This window comes from Ictidomys tridecemlineatus, chromosome 8 (genome assembly GCF_052094955.1).
Source record: "Ictidomys tridecemlineatus isolate mIctTri1 chromosome 8, mIctTri1.hap1, whole genome shotgun sequence".
Classification (NCBI taxonomy): domain Eukaryota; kingdom Metazoa; phylum Chordata; class Mammalia; order Rodentia; family Sciuridae; genus Ictidomys; species Ictidomys tridecemlineatus.
Window position 1 is genome coordinate 43300712 of NC_135484.1, and position 27185 is coordinate 43327896.

At 37.7% G+C, this 27185-nt stretch overlaps 1 protein-coding gene and 1 long non-coding RNA gene across 5 annotated transcripts in view; one reads left to right on the forward strand and one right to left on the reverse strand.

The window, feature by feature from the left end:
* LOC120889124 (uncharacterized) overlaps positions 1-17127 on the reverse strand; it is a 167203-nt gene extending 150076 nt beyond the window's left edge. For both annotated transcript variants that reach the window (XR_013424914.1, XR_013424915.1), the window contains exon 1: positions 16969-17127. This is a non-coding gene — a long non-coding RNA (uncharacterized LOC120889124). The remainder of the gene's footprint in view (positions 1-16968) is intronic.
* Positions 17101-27185, forward strand: part of Man1a1 (mannosidase alpha class 1A member 1) — a 169685-nt gene continuing 159600 nt past the window's right edge. Inside the window, exons 1-2 of one of the 3 annotated variants that reach the window (XM_078019317.1) lie at positions 17101-17239; positions 18471-19331. In XM_078019317.1, the coding sequence (XP_077875443.1) occupies positions 17213-17239; positions 18471-19331 (888 nt within the window). In that variant the 5' untranslated portion in view covers positions 17101-17212. Of the gene's footprint in view, positions 17240-17957; positions 18256-18470; positions 19332-27185 lie in introns of those variants that run through there. The other 2 variants (XM_078019319.1, XM_078019318.1) reach the window with 2 other exon arrangements.

The window sequence follows — 27185 nt, forward strand, 5'->3', positions numbered from 1 at the left end:
TTCTTAGGCTCTTAAGTGAGTTTTTTAGCAACATTTTATCCGTATATTTGATACTATAAACAGGCCAAAATTTGCCCCCAGAGTGACATAAACAATTTGTTATTTGAAAAGACAATAGTGTTGTTTTCTTTCCAACTGGTTACAACTAAAGCACATACTTACATAATCTTTAATGTAATAAAAATCAAATCTGGTATTATACTCTTTTCCCAAACAATCCTGATTGGTTAATGTTCATTCATTTCTTCATACAGCATCATCTGGTACATGGCTATTGAACATTAATTTCCACAGCACAAGAGTTAAAAACAAGAATCAACAAATGGGACTTACTCAAACTAATAAGTTTTTCCTCAGGAATAGAAACAATAAGAGAGGTAAATAGGGAGCCTACATCCTGGGAACAAATCTTTACTCCTCACACTTCAGATAGAGCCCTAATATCCAGAGTATACAAAGAACTCAAAAAAATTAAACAATAAGATAACAAATAACCCAATCAACAAATGGGCCAAGGACCTGAACAGACACTTCTCAGAGGAGGATATACAATCAATCAACAAGTACATGAAAAAATGCTCACCATCTCTAGCAGTCAGAGAAATGCAAATCAAAACCACCCTAAGATACCATCTCACTCCAATAAGATTGGCAGCCATTATGAAGTCAAACAACAACAAGTGCTGGTGAGGATGTGGGGAAAAGTGTACACTTGTACATTGCTGGTGGGACTGCAAATTGGTGCGGCCAATTTGGAAAGCAGTATGGAGATTCCTGGGAAAGCTAGGAATGGAACCACCATTTGACCCAGCTTTTGCCCTTCTCGGACTATTCCCTGAAGACCTTAAAAGAGCGTACTATAGGAATACTGCTACATCGATGTCCATAGCAAAACAATTCACAATAGCTAGACTGTGGAACCAACTTAGATGCCCTTCAATAGATGAATAATAATAAAAAAAATGTGGCATTTATACACAATGGAATATTATTCAGCACTAAAAAATGTCAAAATCATGGAATTTGCAGGGAAATGGATGGCATTGGAGCAGATTATGCTAAGTGAAGCTAACCAATCCCTAAAAAACAAATGCTAAATGTCTTCTTTGATATAAGGAGAGCAACTAAAAACAGAGCAGAGAGGAAGAGCATGAGAAAAAGATTAACATTAAACAGGGATGAGAGGTGGGAGGGAAAGGGAGAGAGAAGGGAAATTGCATGGAAATGGAAGGAGACCCTCATTGTTATACAAAATTACATATAAGAGGATGTGAGGGAAAAGGGAAAAAAAAACAAGGGAGAGAAATGAATTACAGTAGATGGGGTAGAGAGAGAGAAGATGGGAAGGGAGGGGAGGGGGATAGTAGAGGATAGGAAAGATAGCAGAATACAACATTCACTAGTATGGCAATATGTAAAAACGTGGATGTATAACCGATGTGATTCTGCAATCTGTATACGGGTAAAAATGGGAGTTCATAACCCACTGGAATTAAATGTATGAAATATGATATGTCAAGAGCTTTGTAATATTTTGAACAACCAATAAAAAAAATTTCATGACTATGTGCTGGGCACTTGGAAAATGTATCTGAAATTTACTTTACGATATTTTGGCATGAACAATGTGATATTATAAAGGTTCAGGTTGTAGTCTAAGTGTTTGTTGTTGTTTTTGTTGTTTTGTCCCTAAAAAGACACTGTCTTTCCCTGAGCTCCATGGGTTGTGCACTACTTATACTACTGAAAAAGGCTACACTTTAGATCTAGTTAGCACAAAAGGACTTCAGCCATCCTTATATATATGAAGCCGTGGTCTTTGCAAATTAGCATGATGAATATGAGAAAATCATTTCCTTTGGTAAAATTAGTGGCTTATTAATTAGCATAGTGGATATTGGAAAATGACATACATTAGTAAAAGTTATGGCATTCACACTATGTGATGAGTGGGATATTTTTGAGCTCCCTCCATCCCACTCCCCCATTTCCATGAAGAGGGCATAAGAATCTAGAGAACAGTTCATCTTCACTCTTCACCTTTCACCCCTGAAGATGACATTGAGGGTGAGATCTCTGACTTGCCTTGATCCTAATCATTGTTTGAGACTATTCTGGCAGCTGGTGCCTACTATAAAGATATCTGAATCCTGGTTCTAAACTGACGTTGCACCTGCTTTCAGTAAAACTTTTCATAGATAGAATTAAAGCCCATAAAAGGACCACAAACTGAGATTTTATGGAATTTACCAGGATATGTAATATATATACTGATTTTCCCCTTTTTGTTAATTCATATTTATTTGATAAAATTTTTGAAAAAAATTTAGCCTAAGACTTGCTTACATCACTGCTAAAAGGAGAGATTGAGGAGCACCAGGCTTCACCTTCTACTTGTAGGTTCTATTATCTAACCACTGTGCTTGTCCAAATCGGATGAGATCAGTCCTTAACAAGAAACATTGGTGAGGAAAAACCAAACAAGATCCTTGTCCTTATAAAATTTACTCTCTGAGAAATAAGACATATCAATCCCACATCACTCAAAGAAATATAAAATGCCACCAGATGTAAAGTGTCTCTAATTTATAATGGCTTAATTTAGATTTCTTTTTTTTTCTTTATAATGTTGCAAAGGTGGTAGGTATTCAGTAGGAACTCTACCTTGAATTTTGAACTTCGATCTTTTTGATGTGGTGTGTGATAGTCTCCTGTGATGCTGGGCAGCAGCAGAGAGTCACAGCTCCCAGTCAGTCATGTAGTCACAAGGGTACACAACCAATCCTTCAAAGTGCACTGTGAGGCTAAGCTATGACATTTGGAAGGCTAGATGGATTAAATGCATTTTAAACTTATGATACTTTCAATTTAAGATGAGTGTATCAGTATGTAACCCCACTATAAGTTAAGCACACATATTTTAGATTAGAGTCATAGGGGACTATGAGACCATGTAATAGAGATCCTAAACTTGCCACAGAATTTGGGAAAGTCAGTTCTTATGGATTAAATTTGTCCTCTCCAAAAATCATATATATTGAAATAATTCTAAACCTCCAAACAGCAGTATTTGAAGGAATTGTGTTGTAAGAATGGGGCTTTTATCCAACAGAATTGGTGGCTTCAAAAGAAAGGAAGATTCTTTCTCTCCACAACCCTTTCTCCTTCCTTCCCCAGGCATATACGAAGAAAAGGTCATATGAAGACACAATGAGAAGTTGTTCACCACCACTAATAAACCTAATGTATTATACTAAAGTGTAGAACATTAAAAAAAAAGACTGTGCCATACCAGTAGTTCTTTTATAAAGAAATCAAATGTAATCTTAGCCCACTCTTCATTTCAACCCTGAGCATTCCATGATCAAGTAGTCATTGCTAAAAATCCCTATAGCCATCCCATTTCATACTCTGTTCTCATAACCCCTATCTCTTCAGTGATTAGTGGTCCATCTGGCTTCTACCACCTTAGGGATTCCATATTCCTATTGAAATCATGAAATCCATTTCTATTTCAGCTTCTCCTACTGTCTCCAGAGAAGAGCCACTACACTTCTTTTGAAATATGCCAGAGTTGTGTTACAATATATACTTTAAAGTTCTAATGTGATACTTTGAATGTCCACACGAAAACTTGTGTGGAAATTTAATCTCCATTGTTTTTCTTTCTTTCTTCCTTTCTTTCTTTTCTTTCTTTCTTTTTTTTAAATTAAGAATGTGGAAGCTTGTCTGACTGATCCTTTGCACATAAGACTTTGGGGAGGTAAATAAGTGAGGCCATAAAAGTAGTGACCTAATTCAGTGTAACTATGGTTTTGTAAGAGAAAAGACCTGAACTCAAACATTCTGTCTCTCCACAGAACATTCTATATCATGGTGGGTTGGGTCTCCGAAGAGTCCCCACTAGCAAGAAGAATCTCTCCAGAGGCAGCTGGCTGATACTGACCTTCCCAGACTTCAGAGCAGTGAGCAGAATAAATGATTACTGTTCATAGTTTAGTCTGGGACGTTCAGTTATAGCAATAGAAGAGAGACCTAGTAATGGAATGTCTCTGGTCCTGCTGAAGGGATACTTCAGTTAGATGGGTAACACATACCTGTAACACAACAAACCTGGGATTCTAATCCCCTAATTTCTTGAAATATTTTCTCTACATTATTCTAAGACATTTTTGACATCTCAAGTTCATCTATAATTCCAGGTTCCTTTTAAGCTGCCCAGCTTCTCATTATTATATGATATCAGGAATCCCTGGTAAGTAAATTTGCATCAATAAGTTCAGCCTAATCTAAAATGATACTTCTCCAACTTAATCTAAGATTATATTTTTCTATTCATGGTCATATACCTTAAAATTCTGCTCTTATATATGCACTCCAAATTCTGCTCATGTAAATTGGTAAATCCCAATAATCTTTTGATGTCTAAGCCTTCTTCTGCTAAGTTTTAATTTATAATTGGTATCCTAAGGGTTTCTGGGTTTCTAACTATGGATATAAGTCCACAAGTAATTCTAGTTTCCTCTAGCACCCCAAGCACCTCATTTAATGGAGTAATAATCAGATGTTGAGTTGATTCCATGCACCTATGTATTCTTCAAATAAATTTCTTCCTTCTTTTTTTTTCTATTTTTCTTCAAATAAATTTCTTCCTTCTTTTTTTCTATTTTTCTGTATTTGTTTTACAGTTTGCCTTTTGTTTGGTGTATGTGTATTTTTTATTGTTGTTGCTGTTTTGCTAAAGGAGATGAGTATTGTTTTCTGTTATTTGCAATCAAAATAAAGCATCATAACAAAAAATTGGAAGACTGGAGGTATGAATCAGTAGAAGAGTGCTTGCCTAGCATGCATGAGACCCTGGGTTTAGTCCCCAGCACCCCAACCCCCCCAATATCAAGAATTTGAAATCAGAACATAGAATATTACAAAAACCCTTGAGAGCCTTCTTAATATTTTGGGAAAGATAAGTGGAAGGTCATGGTATAGCATGACAAAAAGATAATTAGATTATAATGTTTGGTCACCTGGATTCAGATACCCAATAGAGATAAAGCTCTGGGCATCAATTTTGTTGTACCAGCAAAGAATTCAAACCATTGAGTGGCCAAGGGCAGAAATCTGTGCTTTTGATAGCATTAAAAATCTTGAAGAAATAATTTATTAAATTAAAATGCCTAAATTTTTAACTCATAATTTAAAACTTAAAAACAGGTAAATGAACGTTTGTCCTTCTATAAAGCAAAACCGAATTTTTACAACTCCAAACATTAACAGGTTGCCACATTAAAATACCAACATAACTAATTCTTATATAAAATAAGAATTGATTGAGAAAGAATGATCCCCTCCAAAATGATGAGGGCACAGAGAAAGATTCCTCCCAAATAAACAGCATACAGAGGACTGTAAACATCTCTTAAGAGAAATAATCTGACAGTAACACCAAAAACACTGTATCTGCACACCAACAAGCTTGGAATGAATGCTGAGCACTTCCTTGACCTTCAATCATGAAGCAAAGAGGCAATCAGAAAACCTCCAATCAATGTGCTATAACCAGGAAAAGAAGACTAGATTTTCCTAGATTCAGTAGCAGAAGGCTGGGAATTCTCTCTCACCAAGATAATGGAGTCTTTCCCAAGGGAGTGTTGGGAGGGGAGGATCTAAGAAAAGAGGCAGATGTCATCTAGAGATATGGTAAGATGAAGATGTTTTGACACATTCAAAAGAGAATTAGCTAATTGGATATACAGATCTGAAATTCTAAGAGCTCTCGACCAGAAATACTAATTTTAAATTATTTTGCATATATGTGTTAACTGAATCAATGGATATGAACAACATTAGTTAGGAAGGTGGAGAGGGTCAAGAAGATATAAAGTTCTAGGACTGAGTCTTAAAGAAACGCCTAAAGCCTTTAAATAAAGAACAGGAAGAGGATAAATCCAGAGGAAACAAGGAAATTGACCAGAGATGTTGAAAATTAAGAGATTGTGGGGTCACAGAAATCAAGGGAACTCTGTTTCCAAAAGCAGGGAGTGATAAACATTGTTGATTGCTACTGAGAGGTAAGGTTGAATGAGGATTTAAAATTATCTCAGGAATTTACAACCTGAAGGGCACTGGTGACTTTCAATGGAGCTATTTTAATGGAGTGATGGGGCCAGAAGCCATACTCAAGAGGGTGGAGCAATGAGTGAGAGGTGAGGAATTGTGGATGGGTGGTATCATTAATGACTATTTGGAGGAATGTATTGTTAAAAGAGTGAAAGGACTGGGCCATTATATGGAGGAAAAGGAGGTCTGTTTTGTTTTCATTAAAATCAAAAGGAAGAATATAGAAAGCAAGATTGAACATATATAATAGAAAATGAATAATAAATATAATAATGCTACAGAGAAGGTGAGAAGTTTGGAAATCCAAAGCAAAAGTTGTAGAGTTGGCTTCAACCAGGAGGAGGTTATAGCTCCTGTGTTGTAACAGAAGACATTCAGGAATCACCATGGTGGGACAAAAACCTGGGACAATGAAATAAACCCCTGAGTGCAAGAAACTGTTGTACCATAGTTTGTAGCTAAGCATGTGGCTTCTCCATGCTCTTTTCACAGACCTGTCCTGAGAGTCCAATAAAACTACAGAAACACAATGTTTGCACAAGATGAAATTGTTACCAGGAGAAAACCTAAATAGACCCTTGAGCCTCACTTGTTGTTTTTGTTTGTTTGTTTGTGGTGCTGGGGATTGAACCCAGGGCCTTATGCATGCTGGACAACTGCCACATTATGGCCCCAGCTTCACTAGTTCTTAGCCTAAAAATTACTAATTTGTGAGGTCATACAGCTGAGCAATACATTATAAGACTCCCACTAGCTTTGCTGTAGATAATATCTCTGGTGTGTGATTTATGATGATAAACAGTTGCCTAGGTTACTTTTCAGAAACTTCAAGGCCTCTTTTGCCGAAAACGCTGACTCTTCACTTGGGCCTGCAGATGTCTGATAGGTGAACTAGGATGGGATCTCGATCTTTACATTATCTGATCCTTTTGGATCAGATTCTGTTTAGCTGTTCATGTGGATGCATTGATTTCCTGTTGGAGTTCATGTTTGTTTTCTTCTATCCCATCCTTATGCCTTTTTAGCAGACAGAGTAAAAAGTCCTTCAGCCATATCATCACGTACAGATAGAGCCATGAGGCCAGGATGGTTGCACAGATTGATAGCGCCAGTTGAATGAATAACTCAGCAGTTTCTGGAACAAGTTGACTGTGACCACCTGGTGGTCCGAGTCTTAAGCAAGAAAAGACATCTTTTGAATCTATGCCCCTGGTCAGGAAAAAATTTATCAGTCTCTAGCCTACCACAGTAAATCAATAAAAGCTTGCATCCTTCTTTTTTTTAGAAAGCAGCCAGGTCCTTCTATCTCAGTACTATCTCCCTTCAGCTGAATCCCCAATGAAAGTATTGCCCATATATTACAACTCCCTTGACTCAGTTTCATTTCATCATCACCAAGTCGAAAGTTCTCATCTCTAGTATCAAGAAGATATGAGGGCTGGCTACAGAAATATGTAAGTGATTTCTGTTTGAAATAGAAAAGATGCTGCTGCTATTTTCTCTATCAAGGAAGAAAGGCATATGTTGAGCATGAAGGTGCTAGAGGAGGGTTTCTGCACCTGAGCACTCTGACATTTAGACCAGGTGATTCTGTATTCTGTGGGTCTATCCTGTTGTGTTGTGGAATGTTGGCCTTTACCCACTGGAAGTCAACAGCAGTCTCACCTACCTCCAATGGTGTCACTCAAAACAGTTCTCAGACATTGCCAAATGCCCGTATGGAGTGCCTGTCTCCAGTTGGGAATCACTGGAATAGAGGGAGTAGAAAAGAATGGGGGAAGTTCTGAAGCTGTTGTAGCAGTGTGGGAAGGTGAATGAACCAAGGAAGTTTGTCAGGCAGTTGAGGACTGTTGGAGTTGGAGATGAATCCTGGCATTTTTAATCTGCCATATTGTACTTTTCCTTTAAGGCTTGGCTACCAGGGAATAGACACTGAAAGAGTAGATGCTTGTGTTCCCTAGGGATAAAATGACAGATGGAGGTACAAAAGTAGGGAGAGATTGGCAAGACATTTATTGAAATAATGAACCACAGAACCTAATAAGGTTTGAGGGCAGGGAAGATGGGGTTAAAAAAAATGACCTCTTTTTAAAGAAAAATAATGGGAAAACTTTAGGAACTAGAAATTAAGCTGTGGCCAAAACACCTTCAAGATACACAGAAATATACACATGAAAACAACTTATTTCAAAAAAAAGTTTACATCCTCTATTTTCTTACTTCTCTATGAAGAAAATGAGAATAGAAAATAATGTGCTCAATTATTTCGTAGCCTAATTTCAACTCGTGATTTCCAGTGTTCAGTCTCTCACTAACTAGGTTTGAAAACTTCTGCAAAGAATTTTATCTTTGCATTTCAGATTCCCAAATCCCTTATTTGCTACAGATAATAAAATATAAACAAATAGCAAGGGACTTTTGAAATGACAGAACCCTCTGTTTTCACTTAAAGATTGGTCAACTAAAATGTCATGTAAGGCTGTTGGAGGGCAGTACCCAGAATTAAATCTTCAGAAAAAAACAGGAACACTGAGGGGAGAAATTAACAAATCTATTTTCAGAGATGGGAAGAACTAATGAGCCAGTTTCTTCTGACTGGATAGAAGATGTGAAAGGCAGGGCAAACAAAATGAAAAACATAAACATTTTAAATTGAACTAAAACTTCCAAATAAAGGGGAAAGCAAACTGCAACAAAAATGAAGAGCAGCTATACCTTTTTTAGTCAACCAAACGAGGTTCGTGTAATTTGAATTTACTAAAGAAGGCAGAAAAGGCACAAAGAATAAGGAGCTGATGCTAAGTCATCTTATACTCTAAGATTATTGCCCATACATGCCAAATTCTGCAGCTTGGGAAATAAATTATACCTGGAGATTTAGCTGTTGTACATTTATGTGTTTAAGTATTTTTAGTTTTATGTGTATATGTTTAAAGACAAGGAAGATATAAAAGTGCATTAAAGATGACTGTTTCTGAAATGAGAATAATCAGCTTTCTTTTTTTTTTCTTAATGTCTTTTTTTCCCCAATTTTCATAAAAGTATATTTGTACTTAGAAAAAAATAGTTAACCACCTTTTAATTGTGTGGTATCACGGGAAAGTAGAAATTAAAAAAAAAATAGGTAGTCCAAATAAGTAGAATAGAGTTTGATTTTGATTTGAAAGAAAAGATCAGTGATAGAACCTCTTTCATTTCCCATTGGTTGCCATTTTAAAAATGAGAACATTTAGAGTTTTAGCAAAAGCATTACACATCCCCATCTGCCTTCAAGGTCAGGCAGGAAACAGAGCTATTACTCACTACATATAATTTTTTTAAAGAAGTGGGGAGGGAGGAGGAGGAAATCCAGAAACAATGTTTGTTTGAAGATATTAAATGAGAGCATAACTTTGCTGCTTTAAAAGACAAGTGCTTTCTTCTTCCTCTTCTTCTTATTATCACATTATTATTGTAAAAATGTTTTTAGTCCATATATTGTAAATTTTCTGTAATATATAAATTGTACTTGTAATCAGAATAAAAACAACAAAAAGGTAAAAGATAAAAATAATTTAAAAGAGAAAATATAAGTTTAATGGATGTATGAACACTATATGAATGCAAAATTTTTAAAAATTCTCAGGATGCACTGGTAGTATTATTTACTGGAGGTTTATAGAACAATGGCTTTTATTTTGATAGGATTAACTGAACCTAGACGAGTCAGATGTGTGTGTCGCTATCAGTTTGATTACATATCCCATTAAATATTTATGATTTATTTTTTTAAATTGAATAGTAGTCAATTCTTCAAAATGTCTTAACTTTATGTAAGGATCTTGTAGAGAGACATAATTTTATCAATTTGGTATTCTTAATATTATTAAGAATTATTAGGATTTATTAATTATTAGAATTTCTGTGCTAAGTTATCTGTTTAATAGCAATAATAATAAATACTAATATTAACTGTTACTGAATAATTAATAATCATTAATAGTTATTCAAATGCCGGCCTGTTGTAGAGCATCCTTCAGGACACAAGTGATACCTGTTTTGCTTTTCACAGCAACCTTATCAGATAAGAGAAGTCCCCATTATTATACAGAAGAAGAAATTGAAGCTAAGTGACTAACTCATAGAAACAGCTAATTTTAAAAATGAGTCTTCTGATTTCTCATAGAGCTCTCTTTCCCCTGCAAGCAAAATGTTTTGCTTGAGTGTAAGACCCCTGTACTATGAGCCAGTTAAGCTCTCCTGGAAACATCCCGATTGCTACTGTGTTGTAAGGTATGCTCATCTTAATAGTAATTTTCCACATATCAAAAATATGAATGTTATTACTTGGCTATGTTCTACTTAAAAGGAATAAGTATCCACCATGGGGGTGATTGAAAAACATTCCCTTGGTTTGACAACTCAACAAAAATATGTATTTCTTAAGCTAAGAAACTCTGGCATTTTCTTCTGGTTTTGAAAATATTTCTTGATTTTGTACTGTTACTTGTAACGTTTTAATACTTTAATATTTAATAGTACTATTTGATATGATGTGAGCTTCATCCTGTTATTGTTGTATCTTTTTTTCATTTAAGTCAATCTATTTTTCTTAGGCAAGATAAGTATAAAACAGTACCAAAAGGAAAATATTTTGTAAGTTTATTGAACTATAATTCACATGTCATATGACCACCTATAGTATACAACTTAATAGTTTCATATTATTATATTCACAGAATTGTATTCACAGAATCATGCAGTCATCATAACCATCAAGTTTAGAACATTTCATCACTCCAAAACGAAGCCTAATTCCTTTTAGTGGTGACCCTTCATTTTTCCATCTCCCCAGCCCTCCCCTGTCCCTAAAGAATTACGTACTCTAGATATATCATATAAATAGAATTATACCATATGTCATCTTTTGTGATTAGTATCTTTAAATTTGAAGGCTTATCCATATTATAGTATGTATCAATACTGCATTTGTTTTTTTGTAAATAATTTTCCTTGTTTGGATATACAACATTTGTTTATTCACTTATCAGTGAACGTTTGTATTGTTTCTACCACTTGACTATTAAGAATAACGCTGCTAAAAATTTTTGTGTACACATTTTTTTGTGCACATATATTTTCATTTCTGTTGAATATATACCTAGGAGTAGAATTGCTGCATCATATGGGAACTCTATATTTATCCTTTTGAGAAACTGCCAGACTGTTTCCCAAAGCAGCTGCACCATTTTACATTCCTACCAGCAGTGTATATGGGTGAAAAACAATTTTTAAAAAGAGAAAGAGATGATGAAACTACGTACACTTAATAAGATGTACTTGAGTACATTATATATAACTTGTTAGTAATTGAAAAGTTCCATAAATTTAGATTTTCTAACTTTCTTCTTATGGTAATTTATTCTACCTTATGAAATAATTTATCCTACCTATGAAATAAAAGAAATTAGGTCTAAGATTATGGAAATAAACTAAATTCTTTATAGTGCATACTTAATTTTAAGAACACCGAATTTAATTTCTTGGTGTAGATAGATATGGATTTTAAGAATGTAGACACTTGGGCTGGGGTTGTGGCTCAGCGGTAGAGAGCTCACCTCGAATGTGTGAGACCCGGGTTCCATCCTCAGCACCACATAAAAATAAATAAACAAAAGGAAGATATTGTGCCCTCTAGAACTAAAAAAAAAATATTTTTTAAAAAAGAGTGTAGACACTTAAACATTTTCATTTCTTGTTGGTTACTGTTAAAGGTATCATCATACCATAATAGAACTATTATGCCTATTTAATATTTGGGGGAGACTGGAGAATCTCTTGATTTCAGAGAATGATCAAACTTGTTTGTAATCTAAAACCCAGATGAGGTATTTCAAACTCATCAGATTTAAAGCCTGGTAATTTATAGAAAATGTATATGAGGTTCTGCCAGTCCCAACCAATTTAGTTTATTAAATAGATGGGTCAGTAGTTTGGAATTCTCCCCTTCTCTTTTCCTATGGTAATTTCTATACTTCTTTCTCTCTGCTTCCCACAGTCCCAACCAATCTTAATTATATGAATAGACTACCAGTCAAACATTCAGTAGATATAATTTGTTCAGGGATTATCTGCAACACAGATTTACTTTTACCTTTGCCCCTACATGAATCTGATGTACATTTCAAGAGAATGCTCCAAATGAAAGTGAAAAATAACTTAAAGTGGACAAAGAATCACAGGTGAATTCCTATTCATTTACAGAGACCCAAGGCTAAGACAAAATTCTATCCTCAAGGACAATAAGGACTGAATATCTTGTGCAAACAGTGTATTTTGCAAGGAAATTGGGAAGCCAAGTGCTGTCTAGTCATAGTTGTAGATAGATTCTCCAAAATAGGAACAAGCACATGTGGTTTCATTTCACTTTATTTCATGAAAAACATTTTCAACTGGGCAGAATAATTTATCACATTTTTTCCTCTTTTTGAATTTGTTTTGTTTTTCTGGAAATGCACATAATCATTTATTTGATAAGAGGATGGAGAGAAAAAATTTTACAGAAAAATATATTCTTTTTAAAAATAAATTTAGTATATTAAAAACTTTTTAAGAAAGGAAAAATGTTATATCTTTCTTTGGTCAAGGAAAGAAACTTTTCCCTTATTGAAACAGTATATTCTCAAGTCATAAATTCTTATATATTATTTTATATACAAGAGTCTGTAAGGTTCATTGCTAACATTCTATATCTAACCTTTCTGCTCTAAGCCTGGTTTCCTGATTCTTTAAGCACCAACAGGCAATGTCATTCTCCTTATTTGACTTTGCCACTGCTCATGTTTTCCTAAGGCTTTAGGAACTATAACCCTGGTTCACTAGTAAACTTTTAGGTTCTACTTATACAAGCAGAGAAACATTGGTAGAATTCACCACCTTTCAAACCTGAGCCCACCCATCCCTTATTTTCCAGTGGAAATTATTCAAAGGACAGGATCTGAAAAGTGACAATCCTATGAAGAACCACATAATCCACAATTTCTTCCCCATCACCCTTTTGTGGATCTTCCTTATAAGAATCCTATAGATACTGTTCTTCTGCCACTCACAGCATGAATTCTGCTGGGGATGGTTGTCTTAAATTTTGTGAACGTCTGCTGTGCCAGACATGTTAGTTATATCATTTAGCTTAAGAGCCACAGCAATGCTGCTGATGAAGAATGAGAGTCACAGAAGATAGGTGACTTATCTGCCATTGTCACACAGCCAAGGACATGCATGTCCTCTATAATAAATTGCTCCCTTATTCAAACCCTTGCCCAGTACCTCAGGAAAGCCTCTTCCTGTGCTGATTTCTTTCAGTCACTGTGCTAATCAAATCAAATCAAAACACAATAAAGATCACAGTAAGGATGTCCTTGTAATATTCTTCAAACCAAAAGAAAAGTACACATGATTAAGGAAACCTATATCTGAGAACTCCATACACATTTCTCACCTTGAATGTTGATTTAGAACCTCTCTGAAGCTATCATCATATCTTCTCTTTCAAATAAATGTTTGTCCTCAGGCTCCAACATTCAAGACAAATGAAGTACTTTCTAATTTAATGCAACTTTAATTACTAAAAGTGCAACAGTATTTTTTTCCCTCAGCTTTGCAGTAGTCTTCCCTAGGGTCTTAAGTCTTTGAGGAAGAGGCTAGCAAATTTTGTTTCTATGTAGAATAAAGCTCTGAAAGTTCAACAATGACAACAACAACAACAACAACAGCAAAATTTACAAATGCTTGTGAAACCAATGTTTTCAAATTATGGACAGCTAATATTTATGGAATGAGTGTTCAAAAGAAAAACAGATCCTTCAACAGGACACTGCAGGGACAAAGGGGTATGTTGGTTTAGCTCCTGAAAGCCACTCCTTTGGGCCTCACCAAAAGTGACTGGAATTCTATAAAACAATCTGCTACTCACTCTAAAGTAAACCAAGGAAGGGCAAAAACATGGAGTTAGAGATATAACGGTAGACTCCAATTTTAGTACCAAAACCTTCAGTTAATTTCCATATTAAAAATTCAAAGTTTTGGATTGGGGATATGGCTCAAGCGGTAGCGCACTTGCCTGGCATGCGCGGTGCACTGGGTTCAATCCTCAGCACTACATAAAAATAAAATAGATGTTGTGAGCACGGAAAACTAAAAAAATAAATATTAAAAAATTCTCTCTCTCTCTTTAAAAAAAATTCAAAGTTGCTCACTGAAATATTGCAATTCTGAGATAATGTTCACAATAAAGTATTTTCTGCATATTACATTTTTAAAATACAAGCAAAAACTATTCTAACCTGAAATTTGAAGGCAATTAGAAAAGATTTTTTTTTACATCAGAAATCTAGCTTGGAAATTTTCAGTAATTACCACATATATATACATATACCGTATATATGTCTGAAAGTTCAACAATGACAACAATGTATATATAAAATATATATACATATAATATATATTTTTATTTAAATATAAAAACATATGCCTACTTTTTATATATTTATTAGACTACTTTTTATTTTTAAATCAGAGAACAAAATCCTCAAAAAGATTCATTCATAAACTTCTAACTGGTACCTTCTGGAAACTGCCTATTAAGAAGTGTTCTTGCATTTTGGTTTTTGAAAACATAATAATTTTATAAAACTACTAATTCAAAGCAAGTTTTTATTAACATTTTGCCAATTTTTTCTCTGTAACTCTGCTCATAATTATTATATTTAATTTTAGACATATTAATGTGAAAGTTAAATCTACCCTTTGTTAAATTATAAGAAAAAACAATGAAATTTAAACAGCCAAAAAAATTGGGGACGTGTGTGTATGTGTGTGTGTGTGTGTGTGTGTGTGTGTGTGTGTGTTTTAGGGAGGTTATCTATGACTATAGCTGGTTTTTTTTAAAAATGACTTGATTTTAAAGATTATATCTTGAAATATGAACACTCACAAATATTTGTCTAAGACACAAACATTGAAAAAAAGGAAAAAGTAAGAATTATGCTTATAAGCAACTTGCAAAAGGTTCACTCAAGAGAGCTGTATTTCAGAAAGACTGGCTGGTCAAATCAAAAGGCACAGCAAGTATTTAAAGAGAAAAAAAAATTCAACAACATTACAGAGGTTGCCAAGTTTGTATCAGACTATTCATGAGAAAACAGCAATTTCATCTCAATCATTGTACTCACAAAGATCACAACATTGTCTAGGTAGATAAGAGTGGGAAGTATGGTCTTACGGGACAGTAAAGATTTTATGAGTTGAGAAACCGGAACAAAAAACATGTTATTTTTTAAATCTCAGGGTGCAAAACATTTTTTTTTTTCAACAGGAGAACATGAAGTACTTTGTGACACTAAAATCAAGGCAAAGTGTCACATTTCTGCTTCTACAATAAGTACATTTTTCTTGTTGACTCGACTCTACTCCCTCCCTTACATATACAGGACTACTAAGCGTGATTGTTATTTTTAAGAAGCTTGCATGGCTATTCTGAATGATATATCTTCTAAGACAACTTTCTTGTGATTTTTAAAACTTTCTCTAGCCCAAATATGAACATTCTCATATAGTTATCATTCCCACCTACCACAGATTGGTACCCTTTAATATGAAAGCTATTGGTCTTCTTTAACCAATTATTAAGCCAGGTTTCAATCACAATAAGCTTCTGTCATAAGAAATACAGATAATAAAAAATCTTATAATAAGCTTCTTAAGAGTGAGTTAAAATTAAAAGAGCAGTCCTCTAAAAGATTTAGAAATAATCTAGATAAATCAAATGTAAAGTTCTTAGGGAAAAATCATTCTTAAATCTCAGTGCCAATTTTTCAATGTTTCCACTACAGTCAGTAGAGTCAATGCCCAAACTTATTGGTATCAAAATTAGAGTTCAGAAACAGAATTAGATTATAACTTCCCCTTCACCGCCATTTTAACATGCACTAAAAAGTAGATTTTATTGCTTTTCTGGAATACTTAAAAGATTAATTTAAGTAAAGTTTCCAAATATTTCTGTCACCATAAAAAGTGACCTCTTTCTTAAAACAAAAATTTTAAAAGAATAGGTCAGTCCAAAAATGATCATAAAGCAGTTTGCTTCCTTGGTAATGAATCCCAATTTCTGTCATTTATGTATCCATGAAGTAACTCGGTTTTAAGAATGTTGTTGGAAACAAACAATATTATTTCACAGTGATTCAAATTTTCAGCCTATCTATAACCTATAAATGTAGTTTGAAGTAAAAATTACCTTCCCATCATTAAAAAAATATATCATTTTATTTTTTCAGTCCTAAATTTATTACCCTGCTTGGATATGCTGCACTCTTCTGGGCATAGAATTTCATAGCAGGTATCAAAATAACCAAGCCATCAGATGTCTTTATCAAACCATAATTTCCTATTAATTAGAACTTCCCATGAATGGCGCATTTTACAAAAATAAATATATCAAGCAATAATAGCTAAAATCAATACGTATATGAAAACTGCAATAGGATTTCTGATTTTGTTTTGTATTTTCTCATACAGTCTAACACCTGAAAACAACCATATTGTGGGCACCTTCCTGAAAGGTGTCAGCTATTTCCTTTGTTATAAGACAACAAGCAGAAACAGAACTAAAATCACATTTCCAGAGTAGGGTGAGGCTAAGACAAGGCTGCTACAAACTAGCTTTCAGTAATGGGAAGTCAGTCAACTTTTTTTTTTCCTTTTTTTTTTTTTTAATTTATTACCCCTTACTGTAGCAAAGGGGGAATCAGGAACACATTTTGGAAAATAATGCTGACCAGCCCTCTTGGGGGGGGGGGGTAGTGGGTTACCTACCGACTGGATCCTAAAGTCTTTCTATGTGGTATCAGCAGAGACCAGGACATTCCATGCGATGTCATGGGAGGTGGAGCCAGTCTCCATGACATTCCTTGAGATATCAAATACTGTAAGGCTGTGTTGAAAACATTCTATTGGACCCAGTCCTTACTTCGCTGGAAGTACTCGGATCCAAGACTTAATTTCAACAGTATTCAATTTATTGCTTGAAGCTTTGGCAGCATAAAACTGACTCCTTTGAATGGAAAATCTGACCAACTGCTATGAGGTAAATGAATTTCGAAAGGGAGGGTGGGCGGGGGAAGCACACAACTTTATTTTGAAGGGGAAAAGGGTGCATAGGAAGAGTCCTAAGCACCCACAAAACCATAAGTCTCTGAGGATGTAAAAGGATGTTATTCAGATAGACCAGAGTGCTCAAGAGCTCTCACATCATGGTTCTTCTAACGAGGAACTTTGGTTTAACTGCTATTGAGCACCGGGGAATCTCTGCCTTGGGTAAAAACAGGGTAATTGGAGGAAAAAGACGCGCCTTGGAACGACTCAGTGCCCTGCGATCTACTGCCTTTTTCGGGACCCCCGGCAGTGGGTCCCCGACCGCTACGCAAGGTGCTATCCAAAAGCGAGTCCAGGAGGTTCAGCTTCAACCCCAGGTGCCTCCCGGATCTCTGGAGAACCAACCACCCCTGGGACCCGAGCCCGAGGCCCGCGCGGAATAAACTCGGGGACCTGAGACCGCCGCCTCTTCACCCAGGGCCTCCACGCGGGTCTGACCGCCCTGCTCCCGGTGGCTCCAGCCCGCCTCGCGCCTCCAGGACCAGCGACCTCCCCGCCCCCGGCCGGGCCCCCGCGAGGCTGCGCTTCCCGTAAACTCCCCGCCCCGCACGGCCCCCTCCCCGCCTCGGCTCCACCCCCGCGGGACCCTGGGCGGCGTAAGATTGGCCCGGCCTCGCTGTCACTCTCCGGACGCGTCACCGCCCTCGTTTCCGACCGCCCGGAGACCGGCAGTGATATTAGTGCTCGCGGGGCCGTGGTGGAGGGCATCGTGCTGCCCTGACCGTTCTGACTTACCCGCGGGTGGGCGCACTCGCCCACCTGAGTCGCGGCGGGGACTGCAGGGCAGCCCGGGCTGCACGCTCAGTCGCCTCTGGGAAGAGGCAGCCGATCTCGGCTGGGAGATGGAGAGCGGGCGAAGTTGAGGAGCCCCCCACCCACGCTGCGCTTTTCCTGACAGAGGTGCGCTGTCCCCTCCAGGGGGGGTGTCCGCCAGCTTCTCTGCCCCAGGTGTGCGCGGGACATCCTCTACCCCCCGGGACTCGAAAACTTCACCTCAAGTCCAAAGAGTGGGTTGCGAGGGCGGTGCCCGGAGCTGGACTCGGGGTCTCTGAGCAGGGGGAGCTGTCCTGACGGCTCGCCAGGCCGTCGGAGGGCGGAGACCCGCTGGAAACTTTATCAGGATTCGCCTAATTACTCTGTTTTACTGTTTTCTCTCCCCGCAGGCGCTGCAGCCAGCGGTGTGTCACGCGTGCTTGTTTGCAAAGGGAGCCGCCCCGGGGAGAAGATTCGGAGGGGAGTTGTTTCCCCTGGGGAGACCTGCAGCCCAGCGGAGCGGTTCGGGCGGCCTGGATGCGCAGGACCCAGCCCCGCAGCCGCTGACGCCCGGCAGCGGCGAAGTTTGGCTGCTGACCCGCTCGGCGCCGGGCCACTGGACAGACGGCCGCCCGGCGGCCGCGGCGGCGGCAGCGATGCCCGTGGGGGGCCTGTTGCCGCTCTTCAGCAGTCCCGCGGGCGGCGGTCTGGGCGGCGGTCTGGGTGGGGGGCTCGGCAGCGGCGGCAGCAGGAAGGGGTCGGGCCCCTCCGCCTTCCGCCTGACGGAGAAGTTCGTGCTGCTTCTGGTGTTCAGCGCCTTCATCACTCTCTGCTTCGGGGCAATATTCTTCCTTCCCGACTCCTCCAAGCTGCTCAGTGGAGTCCTGTTCCACTCCAGCCCCGCCTTGCAGCCGGCCGCCGACCACAAGCCTGGGCCCGGGGCGCGCGCCGAGGACTCAGCGGAGGGGCTACCCCGGCTCCGGGAGGAGGGCGCGCCCGGGAATCCCGCGGCCGCCCTGGAGGACAACTTGGCCAGGATCCGCGAAAACCACGAGCGGGCTCTCAGGGAAGCCAAAGAGACCCTGCAGAAGCTGCCAGAGGAGATCCAAAGAGACATCCTGCTGGAGAAGGAGAAGGTAGCCCAGGACCAGCTGCGTGACAAGGATCCTTTCAGAGGGTTGCCGGAGGTGGACTTTGTGCCTCCCATTGGAGTGGAGAACCGGGAGCCTGCGGATGAAGCTATCCGTGAGAAGAGGGCAAAGATCGTAGAGGTGAGTGCATCATGTCATAATCCCTCCCAGTTGGCTGTTTTTCTGGGAGAAATGGCAAACCTTTGAAACTCTGAAGACTGCAACATTACCCTGTAGTGGGAGATGGAGGTTTTCCTCTTCCACCAGGTGCTATGTCAAAGGTTCTTTCATTTTCCTTTTTTTAGTTTTATAGTAGATGTAGCTAATTACGATATATGCTGAATCCCATTGCTTTTAACTTGCATGCTGTGGTGAACTTAAGCCATATGAAGTTGGTGTTAATACATCTGCTGGTGATAGACAAACCTCTACTGGCTGTATACATTTAGTAGTTTGGGTACAGTACAGTGAAGGTACTTTACAGCCCCCCTAATATGGCTTGGAAGTGGCTTTAAAGTGAAGCTTGCCAGTAAACCAAAGCCTCATTCAACCAGGATGTAAAAGTACTAGCAGCAAGCCAGAGCTCCTTAGCGTTCAGTCATATGGCCCCATTCTGCCAGGTGGCATTTTGTGTGTACTTATAAAGTCAAAAGGTGAAACTGGAGAACTTCCCATCATAGGAGGTATACTATTGTTTACTTTTCAAAAAAAATTGAAAATTCAGCCAGTCTACTAACTGTATTTCTAGTGCATAGTCAGAAATAGGGTATTCCATGTGAAGCAACAGGTTTGCTTCATAACAGCACAATAATAATAAACTTAATCCGGGACAAACATAGACTTTGATAAATCCTCTGTAATTTCTTTATGTAATTTGTAGTTAGAACTCATAACATGTGATTAGTTCATGAGCAGCTTAAAGCTGAAGGAGACCTTAAACATCATTTCAGGCTGTCATTGCAGTGATGAAAGTTTAAGAGTCCAGAGCTCAAGAATCAGTTAGTGATCAGGTAGGGAATTGAATTAGGACCCTGGGACTTCTTCCCAATCACCTGTCACAAGGATGTCTGTGGTCTTGCTCCCTTCCAGAGTTGCTGCCCTATGTGAAACGATGCCAGCCTGGGTTTTACTGAGAATTAAGAGCTGTAGGAACCATATTTAAAGCATGTCATCCCAAATCTTGAGCAGTTTTCTAAAATACATTATGAATGGAGGTAATATTTTTGCCATTTTGAAAAATGATACATAGTGTCTGTGAAAATAAATTTTGTGTTTTGATGTTGGGTCAGTAATCAGGAAAGGAAGTTTCCTGGTCCCATTTTCAGAGAGGAAACAGAATTTTGAGGTGGTAAAGATGAAGGTTAAGTGGCTGCAGAATAGAGGCTGATAGATTGCCACAGCATTTTTACTTTAACATAAGACTAGATGAATCTGGGTAAGCTGTAGTTAAGCAAGTTAAAGTGAATTTGGGTCCTTTTCAGTTTTCCCTAGGAAGAGTTCCTTTATCCTCTGCCCTGCACATAGCTTTCTTAGGTAATGCTTCAGCTTCCTGCTTCTTTGAGACTCCTGCTCAGGCACAGAACCAAGACCTCGGGGGATGGATTCTACTCTCTTGAACAACTCTTTAGCAGTTTCCCTTTTCCTTGAAATCCTGTCAGTATCACCAAACCAGGAGGGTGAAACAAAGCTCTGCCTCTTCCCAAACATCCTGCCATCCTCATCTTTCAGGTTCTGTAAAAATATCCAACCCAAACCATGGGAAAGCAACCCTACATGATATTTATGTGCTTGTTCCCTTTAAACTTGAAGAAAGCAACCTGTGCATTTCATGCCTGTAGTTCATATGAGCTGCAGGTTAGCACACATCACAGTTTTCTGAGTAAGATTTTAAATACCAAAGAAGTACAGGTATAAAAAGCTGTTGTTACTGACCAGTAGTGATTAAAAGTGCTTTTACAGCAGAAGCAGTGATACAATAGTAGTCCATTCAGGTTAACAGTATGTGTATCTATTTCTATTGGATCCACCTCATCTATATCTCTAAATCCAAAGTTCTTAATTTACCATGTTAAGGAAATTTATGTAGTCTCTGTTGAAAGTGTGGTGCCAACATCTTAGCACCAAAATGTGTTGAAATTGCCCAGTCTTGCAAAAAGTTGTAGAGTTCAGTGTGTTCTTTAAAATTCCATGTTGTGAAAACCCAAAATAGCTAGCATAATTAGTTGCAGTGGTTGGTCAAAGGCCAATGGGGGTAAAATGGATTATGTTTTTCATCAGATTAGTTCAAGCAGATGTAGTCCTTTGTTTAAAAAAAAAAAAAAAAGTAATGCATGCAGCACTAAAAGAATTTGGTGAGTGGGTGGTTTTAGGAGGAAAAAGTGGTTGCCCATTGTAAGTAAAGCAGTAGACTTGATACAAGTAAGATTTGGTTTCAGTTACCCCTCTGGGCTTCTTGTAATGAACCAATGAATCTTTGCTTTGGTTTTGTTCTTGTTCCTATGCTTTCTAGATCTTTTTTTAATACTTACATTCTTTATCATACCTGACTGTACCAAAATTTTTATAGTTAAAATTTAGAAAATATAAGTAGGCCTAACATGTTGGGTCTTGGGCTGTAACTTAAGTCAAACTCTTATAAATGTGGCTCCAAGGCAGTTAATACTGTTTTTCATAATGCTGATACAGTTGGGTTATTGGTCCCACAGTAACTTTTTAACAGATTTGTGTTTTAGGGGAGATACTTAATTTCAAATTGGACATTGCCTAGTCCCCTTTCCAAAAAGATGTTAAGTGACTTCCACTACTAATTTGTTGGATGATAAATCTTTGATGTAATATTTCAAATTAAAATTATGATTTTCCTGGACTTACCCCTGTGAAAATTTTGTCAATACTCTGTAAATGCATTTATTCTGGAATTTCCCTGAAAAATCATAATGTGTACAGAATTCCTATTTATTTTCATGAATTGGATCTTCTTGAAATTATGCTCAAGTTGCCCTTAGCCTTAAAAAGCATTGTTAGAATAATGAAGCTGGAAGCTAAAATAGCACCATGGAATTTTTAGAAAAATAGTCCATTTTCCCCTTTACTTCACCCCTTTTTAAAAATTAGGAAGTATTCTTAGTTTTGTTTTTTGTTTTTTTTGGTAGTGGTAGGGAGGTGGGTAGAGGAGTTCTACACAATGAGCTTGCCCTGTCCTTTAAGATTAGAACCCTAATCCAGTTTGGAAGGTGAATATTTTATTTTTCCATTTCCTGGAAGTATGAAGATTTCTCAGTAATAGATCCCGAAGACAAATTGTCCCTTCTTAAACTGGAGTCCCCACCAACATAAGAGGCAGGTGGGGCTTGTGCAGGTTGTCATCCTTCTATCAAATAAGGCTTTAGGATCCATCAGTTCTTGGGACACAGATATCTGCTCAGTTTTTCAAAAGAGGCTTTTTAAAATTATTATTATTATTATTCCAGACTTGTATAATCATAAATTTAAGGAAAATTTCCATATTGGTGGTGATTGGTTAAAATATATTTTTATTATATTTTACACTGATCTTGTATGTATAGCCTTGGGAAAAGTATATCATTTATATGAACTATTAGCCATGAATGCTTTTGGTAGAGATCAGATGTGGGAATAATCTCAGCAGAGTAAAACAAAAGAGAACACTCTTTATTTTATTTTATTTTTTACAGTAATGGAGATTAAACTCAGAGCCTTGCACATTCTAGGCAAGTGTTCTACCACTGAGCTACATTTCTACCCCACTTTTACTTAGGTTGCTGGTATAGGTAGTTCTGGTATGGAAAATATTAATTACAAAGTAATAAAAGTGACAGATTGAAGACCTGACCTAAGGGGTTTAGACACCCTTGGGTGCTTCCTTTGAAACTGCTCCCTGCTCTGGGACACACGACATACTGAACAGAGGCCATTGTGAGACTGATCCATTTAGGGGCTCTCCCCCGAGACCAGAAAGGACATGGAGTATTTCTGAATGTTTCTCTCTTCAACAAGTAAATGAATCAGTTAAGATTTCAACAGTGTAAGTACTAGAGTAGATGCTGACTGTTGAATGTCAATATACAAAATTAAGAAAAGATTGTCACTGGGTACTTAATTATGTTCAGCTATAAGTTATTGATAATTTCTTCAACAGGAGTAGTCTGCCTTCCTGTTAGTAGGCAACTAAGATTCGCATAAAAGTACTAATACAGGATTTAGAACCTAGTTAGAATTATGAAAGGAGATTGAAAAACATCCATTTTCAAATCAATGTATCATTTCTTTATGACCTAATAAATTGAACTGTGTTGAGAAATTGAGTCTAGTATTTTAAATATAAAAAATTCCTTTGTATGAGATCTGATTTTTTATAATTCATTGTAGAATTTACATAAATTAGATTATTCATAAACTATAGTAGTACAAATAAATATTTCATCAAACTATGGTAGCCTGCATTCTTTGTTAAAGTGAGCTTTAAGTATATGTCTCAAGGTCAGAGGGAGGAATACAGATCTGTGTGAGGAATTAAGGGTAAGAGTATCAGGGAATCAGTATTGCACAGGAACCTGCTTATACGTCCTAGCCCAATAGAGTCCCTGTAGCCCTTTAATTTCTCTGTACCCTACAAAATCATGAACATATGTGTTTGTGAAAGATGAGTTTAGACTTGTCAAAATAAGAGTAACCATTGTGGACTCCAGAAATAGTGTAATAGGTTTGGCAAAATGGTCTTCCTCTAAGTAGATAAAAATGATAAAGAAGAAATCTGTTTAGGGAAGAGTTTCCTTGTTTGAGGGAAATAAGTCTTGACTTTTCCGTCAGCGTTCTTAGCCTACAGCTCTGTTTGGTGTTTCGTAATTGAATTACCTGTATCCACCCTCACCACCCACGTCTGTTGAAAGGCCCTTTGCACAAACTATACAAATTGTTTTTTTCTGTTTCTATCAATATGCCATTAAGTAGTGACTTTAAATCTCATATTTTTGAAAACTAAACATATGCTCTAAGTCATACAGTACTATATGTGATTGAGACCTTAGAGACAACTCATTTATTTTATCGTACATGCAACCAAGACACCAAGAATGTTCTGGAAATCACATCACCAGTTAGTGGCAGAGTTAAAATTCAAAGTCCAATCCTCAGTAAGTTTTGCTCACTATCCCCTGCACAACTTGACTACTAAATAAAACTCTAAAGAAGTATATTAATTACCCCATATTAATTATTTGCAGAACCTAATGTAGAGTATGAAACATGTGCAGTATAATTCTACAATATTGTAGATTTGGTCTCATCTTAGATTTTTAAGTTTTTAAAATCATACCAATGGAATGATGGGGAAGACTTGTTGTTTTTAAAGCCACCCAGAGAAAGTTTGATATGAAGTTTTTTTTTTCTCTTTATAAAAGTCTCTGCAGGAAGCAGAGGCATTTGTAATTATTCAATTGAACATTCTTTTTGAAGAGAAGTGGGGAGGAAGAAAGAGAGAAAGGAAGAAAGAAAGAGTTGCAGCATATAAGAAAGGCATGCGTAGGTGCCCAAAAAAGAAGGGTGTGATGACTTGGGGGAATTCTTTCAAACTACAAATATCTGTGCTCTTCTGATGTTGTGCTATGGATAACAAAAAAGTGACAGCTAACCTGAAAGCACGCTATTTAAAAGAAAAGTGATTTGGAAAATAAAAATACTCTTAAGGATAATAAATAAATAAATAAATAAATAGCATACATTTAAAAACCACACCAATCTATGGGTCATTCTCTCTACTCAAGTAAGTTCTGAAGAGTCTCCATTTGGGTGCCTTTTCTTATCTGCTCCATCCATTTGCAGAGATGTGGTTAGAAGGGTGGATTCTTTACTCAGATTACCTGGGTCTGTATCTATCTGCCTCTTCCTCTCACTAACTTTGTGACTTTCAGCAAATTGCTTCATCCCTCAGAGCTTCAGTTTCTTCACTGAAAAAACAGAGTTAATAATAGTGCCTATTTGGTTGGATCCTAAGGCTTAAAAATTTGATCCTCCACAATAAAGCACTTAGAATGGTATCAGGCATACAGTGATGGTTACTGGTCAACACCTAAGGTCATCAAGCCATGATACTGCCTAATAAGTGAGAAAAGTGGGTAATGAAGTTTTAAAAGGCTATCAAAAAAAAAAAAACAGTTAAAATTATTTTCTCAAAGCTTAAAGAGATATGTTTTCAGTTTAACTAAAGAATCTCTTCATTCCCCTAAAACTTCAGGTATCCTTAAAATGATACCTACTGCGTATATTTCTTCAGCTTCTGTACTTCAAAATTTATGTGCAAAAATTAAGTTGTCTCTTTCTCACAGTCTAACGTGCTTGTTCCTGAAGTGCCATCTTCTCAAAGTAGTCACAGTTGAGTTATCCCCTTAAGCACTGAAATTATTCCTCAAAAAATAGAGAGATGGAAAACAGTGAATTTGAATCTGTTTTGTTTTGGGAAGAATATTTTTAAGAAGTGGGATGAAACTTGTTTTAGTCTGAGCAAAACTTATAATAATTGTGATAAATCTTATTACCAGGGTTCAGTTCATCACCCAGTAGTTAAATGTTGCATAAATCAATTATATTTCGTAGCTTAAAGAGTTTGGCTTTTTTCAAGGAATTTCACATTGAATTTAGGTGTATTAACCTTTCAAGCCCAGAAGGACCTCAGCACTCATCCTACATATACACAGTAGGGGCTGCTAAAGTGTATGTCCCTGAGGTCATCCCAGAGTACCGAGGACAGAGCAGAGAACTGCTGCTGCAGTGACCAGGCCCCATCAGCCTGTGATATCCTGGATTCTTAATGAGAGGTTGTGCTTTGGAGACTTGGCAGGCTGGGCCCTCCCTTCTCATCTAGGAATGGCAGCTTCGCTGAGAACATCCTAAAGGGATGGAATAGCTTTGCTTGAGAAGGTACTGCCTGAGAGAACAGTATTGGCTAATTCCTTCCTCTGAGGAATGTGGCCAGGCTGCCCCACCCCCAGGGAGTCCTGATAAAGACTTCTGTGATCATTAAGTACTTGAAAGAAAACCAAATGAGATTAAGGTTTAAGAGCCTTTAAGAGTCACAGCCCTCATTTCTGTCATGAATGCTCTGGCAGTTGCTTTAGGTACATCAGAGCCCAGCAGTCCTGCACATAATCCAGAAGAGAGATAATAAAATTAAAAAGTGCAAGTAGCTTTTGTATTTATTTGACTTTGGTAACTAGAATGGCTCCCTCACACTCATCTTTTGTCAGTCCATTAGTCTCCCTGGCTCTTAAATTTATCAAAATCCCAGTCCTTGATTTGCTCTACTGTTTTCTGATCACTATTATTCTACATCCTCCGTACAGGTGACATTCAGACCAGCCTGAAATGACATTTTTCAGGTACTTACCTGTGGGACACCTGCCTCTATTCCCTTGTATGGGGGAGTTCAGTGAGAACTTGGTATGAGAGAGGGCGTGGAAAAGAGAATGAAACCTGACGGCCTCCAAGTTCTGAATGGGTGGTTTAATAAAAACAATACTTGTTGCAGCACTAGTGAGGAAGTCAGTTTGCATATGCTAGGAGTCTGTGGGAAGGGTGTGGTGGTAATTGATGTAAGTAGGCCTATGAGTGACTAGTTGAGAAAGGGAACTTACACCATCCCATCCAAAGACCACGGAGCTATTGCTGGAGTCTCCAGTTCTGCCAAATCCTTCTTATTGAATAGCATTTTCAGAGTCCCTTGAAGAGCAAGTGATCCTTCTAAGAGACAAGAGAGTCTCAGAGATAAAGACTAACCCACACTGGAGGTGGCAGTCCAACTTCACTGAGCTGATGTTTTAAGACCTGCTTGACCCTAATTTCTCTTTCATAGGAATGAATATATATATATATATATATATGCTGGAGCCAGTAAAAGATGTGTTTATTTTTATCAGGGCATAAGCAAAAAGGACAGACCTGTGGAAATGTTATAATAGGACAGGGACGTGTACCCAGTCT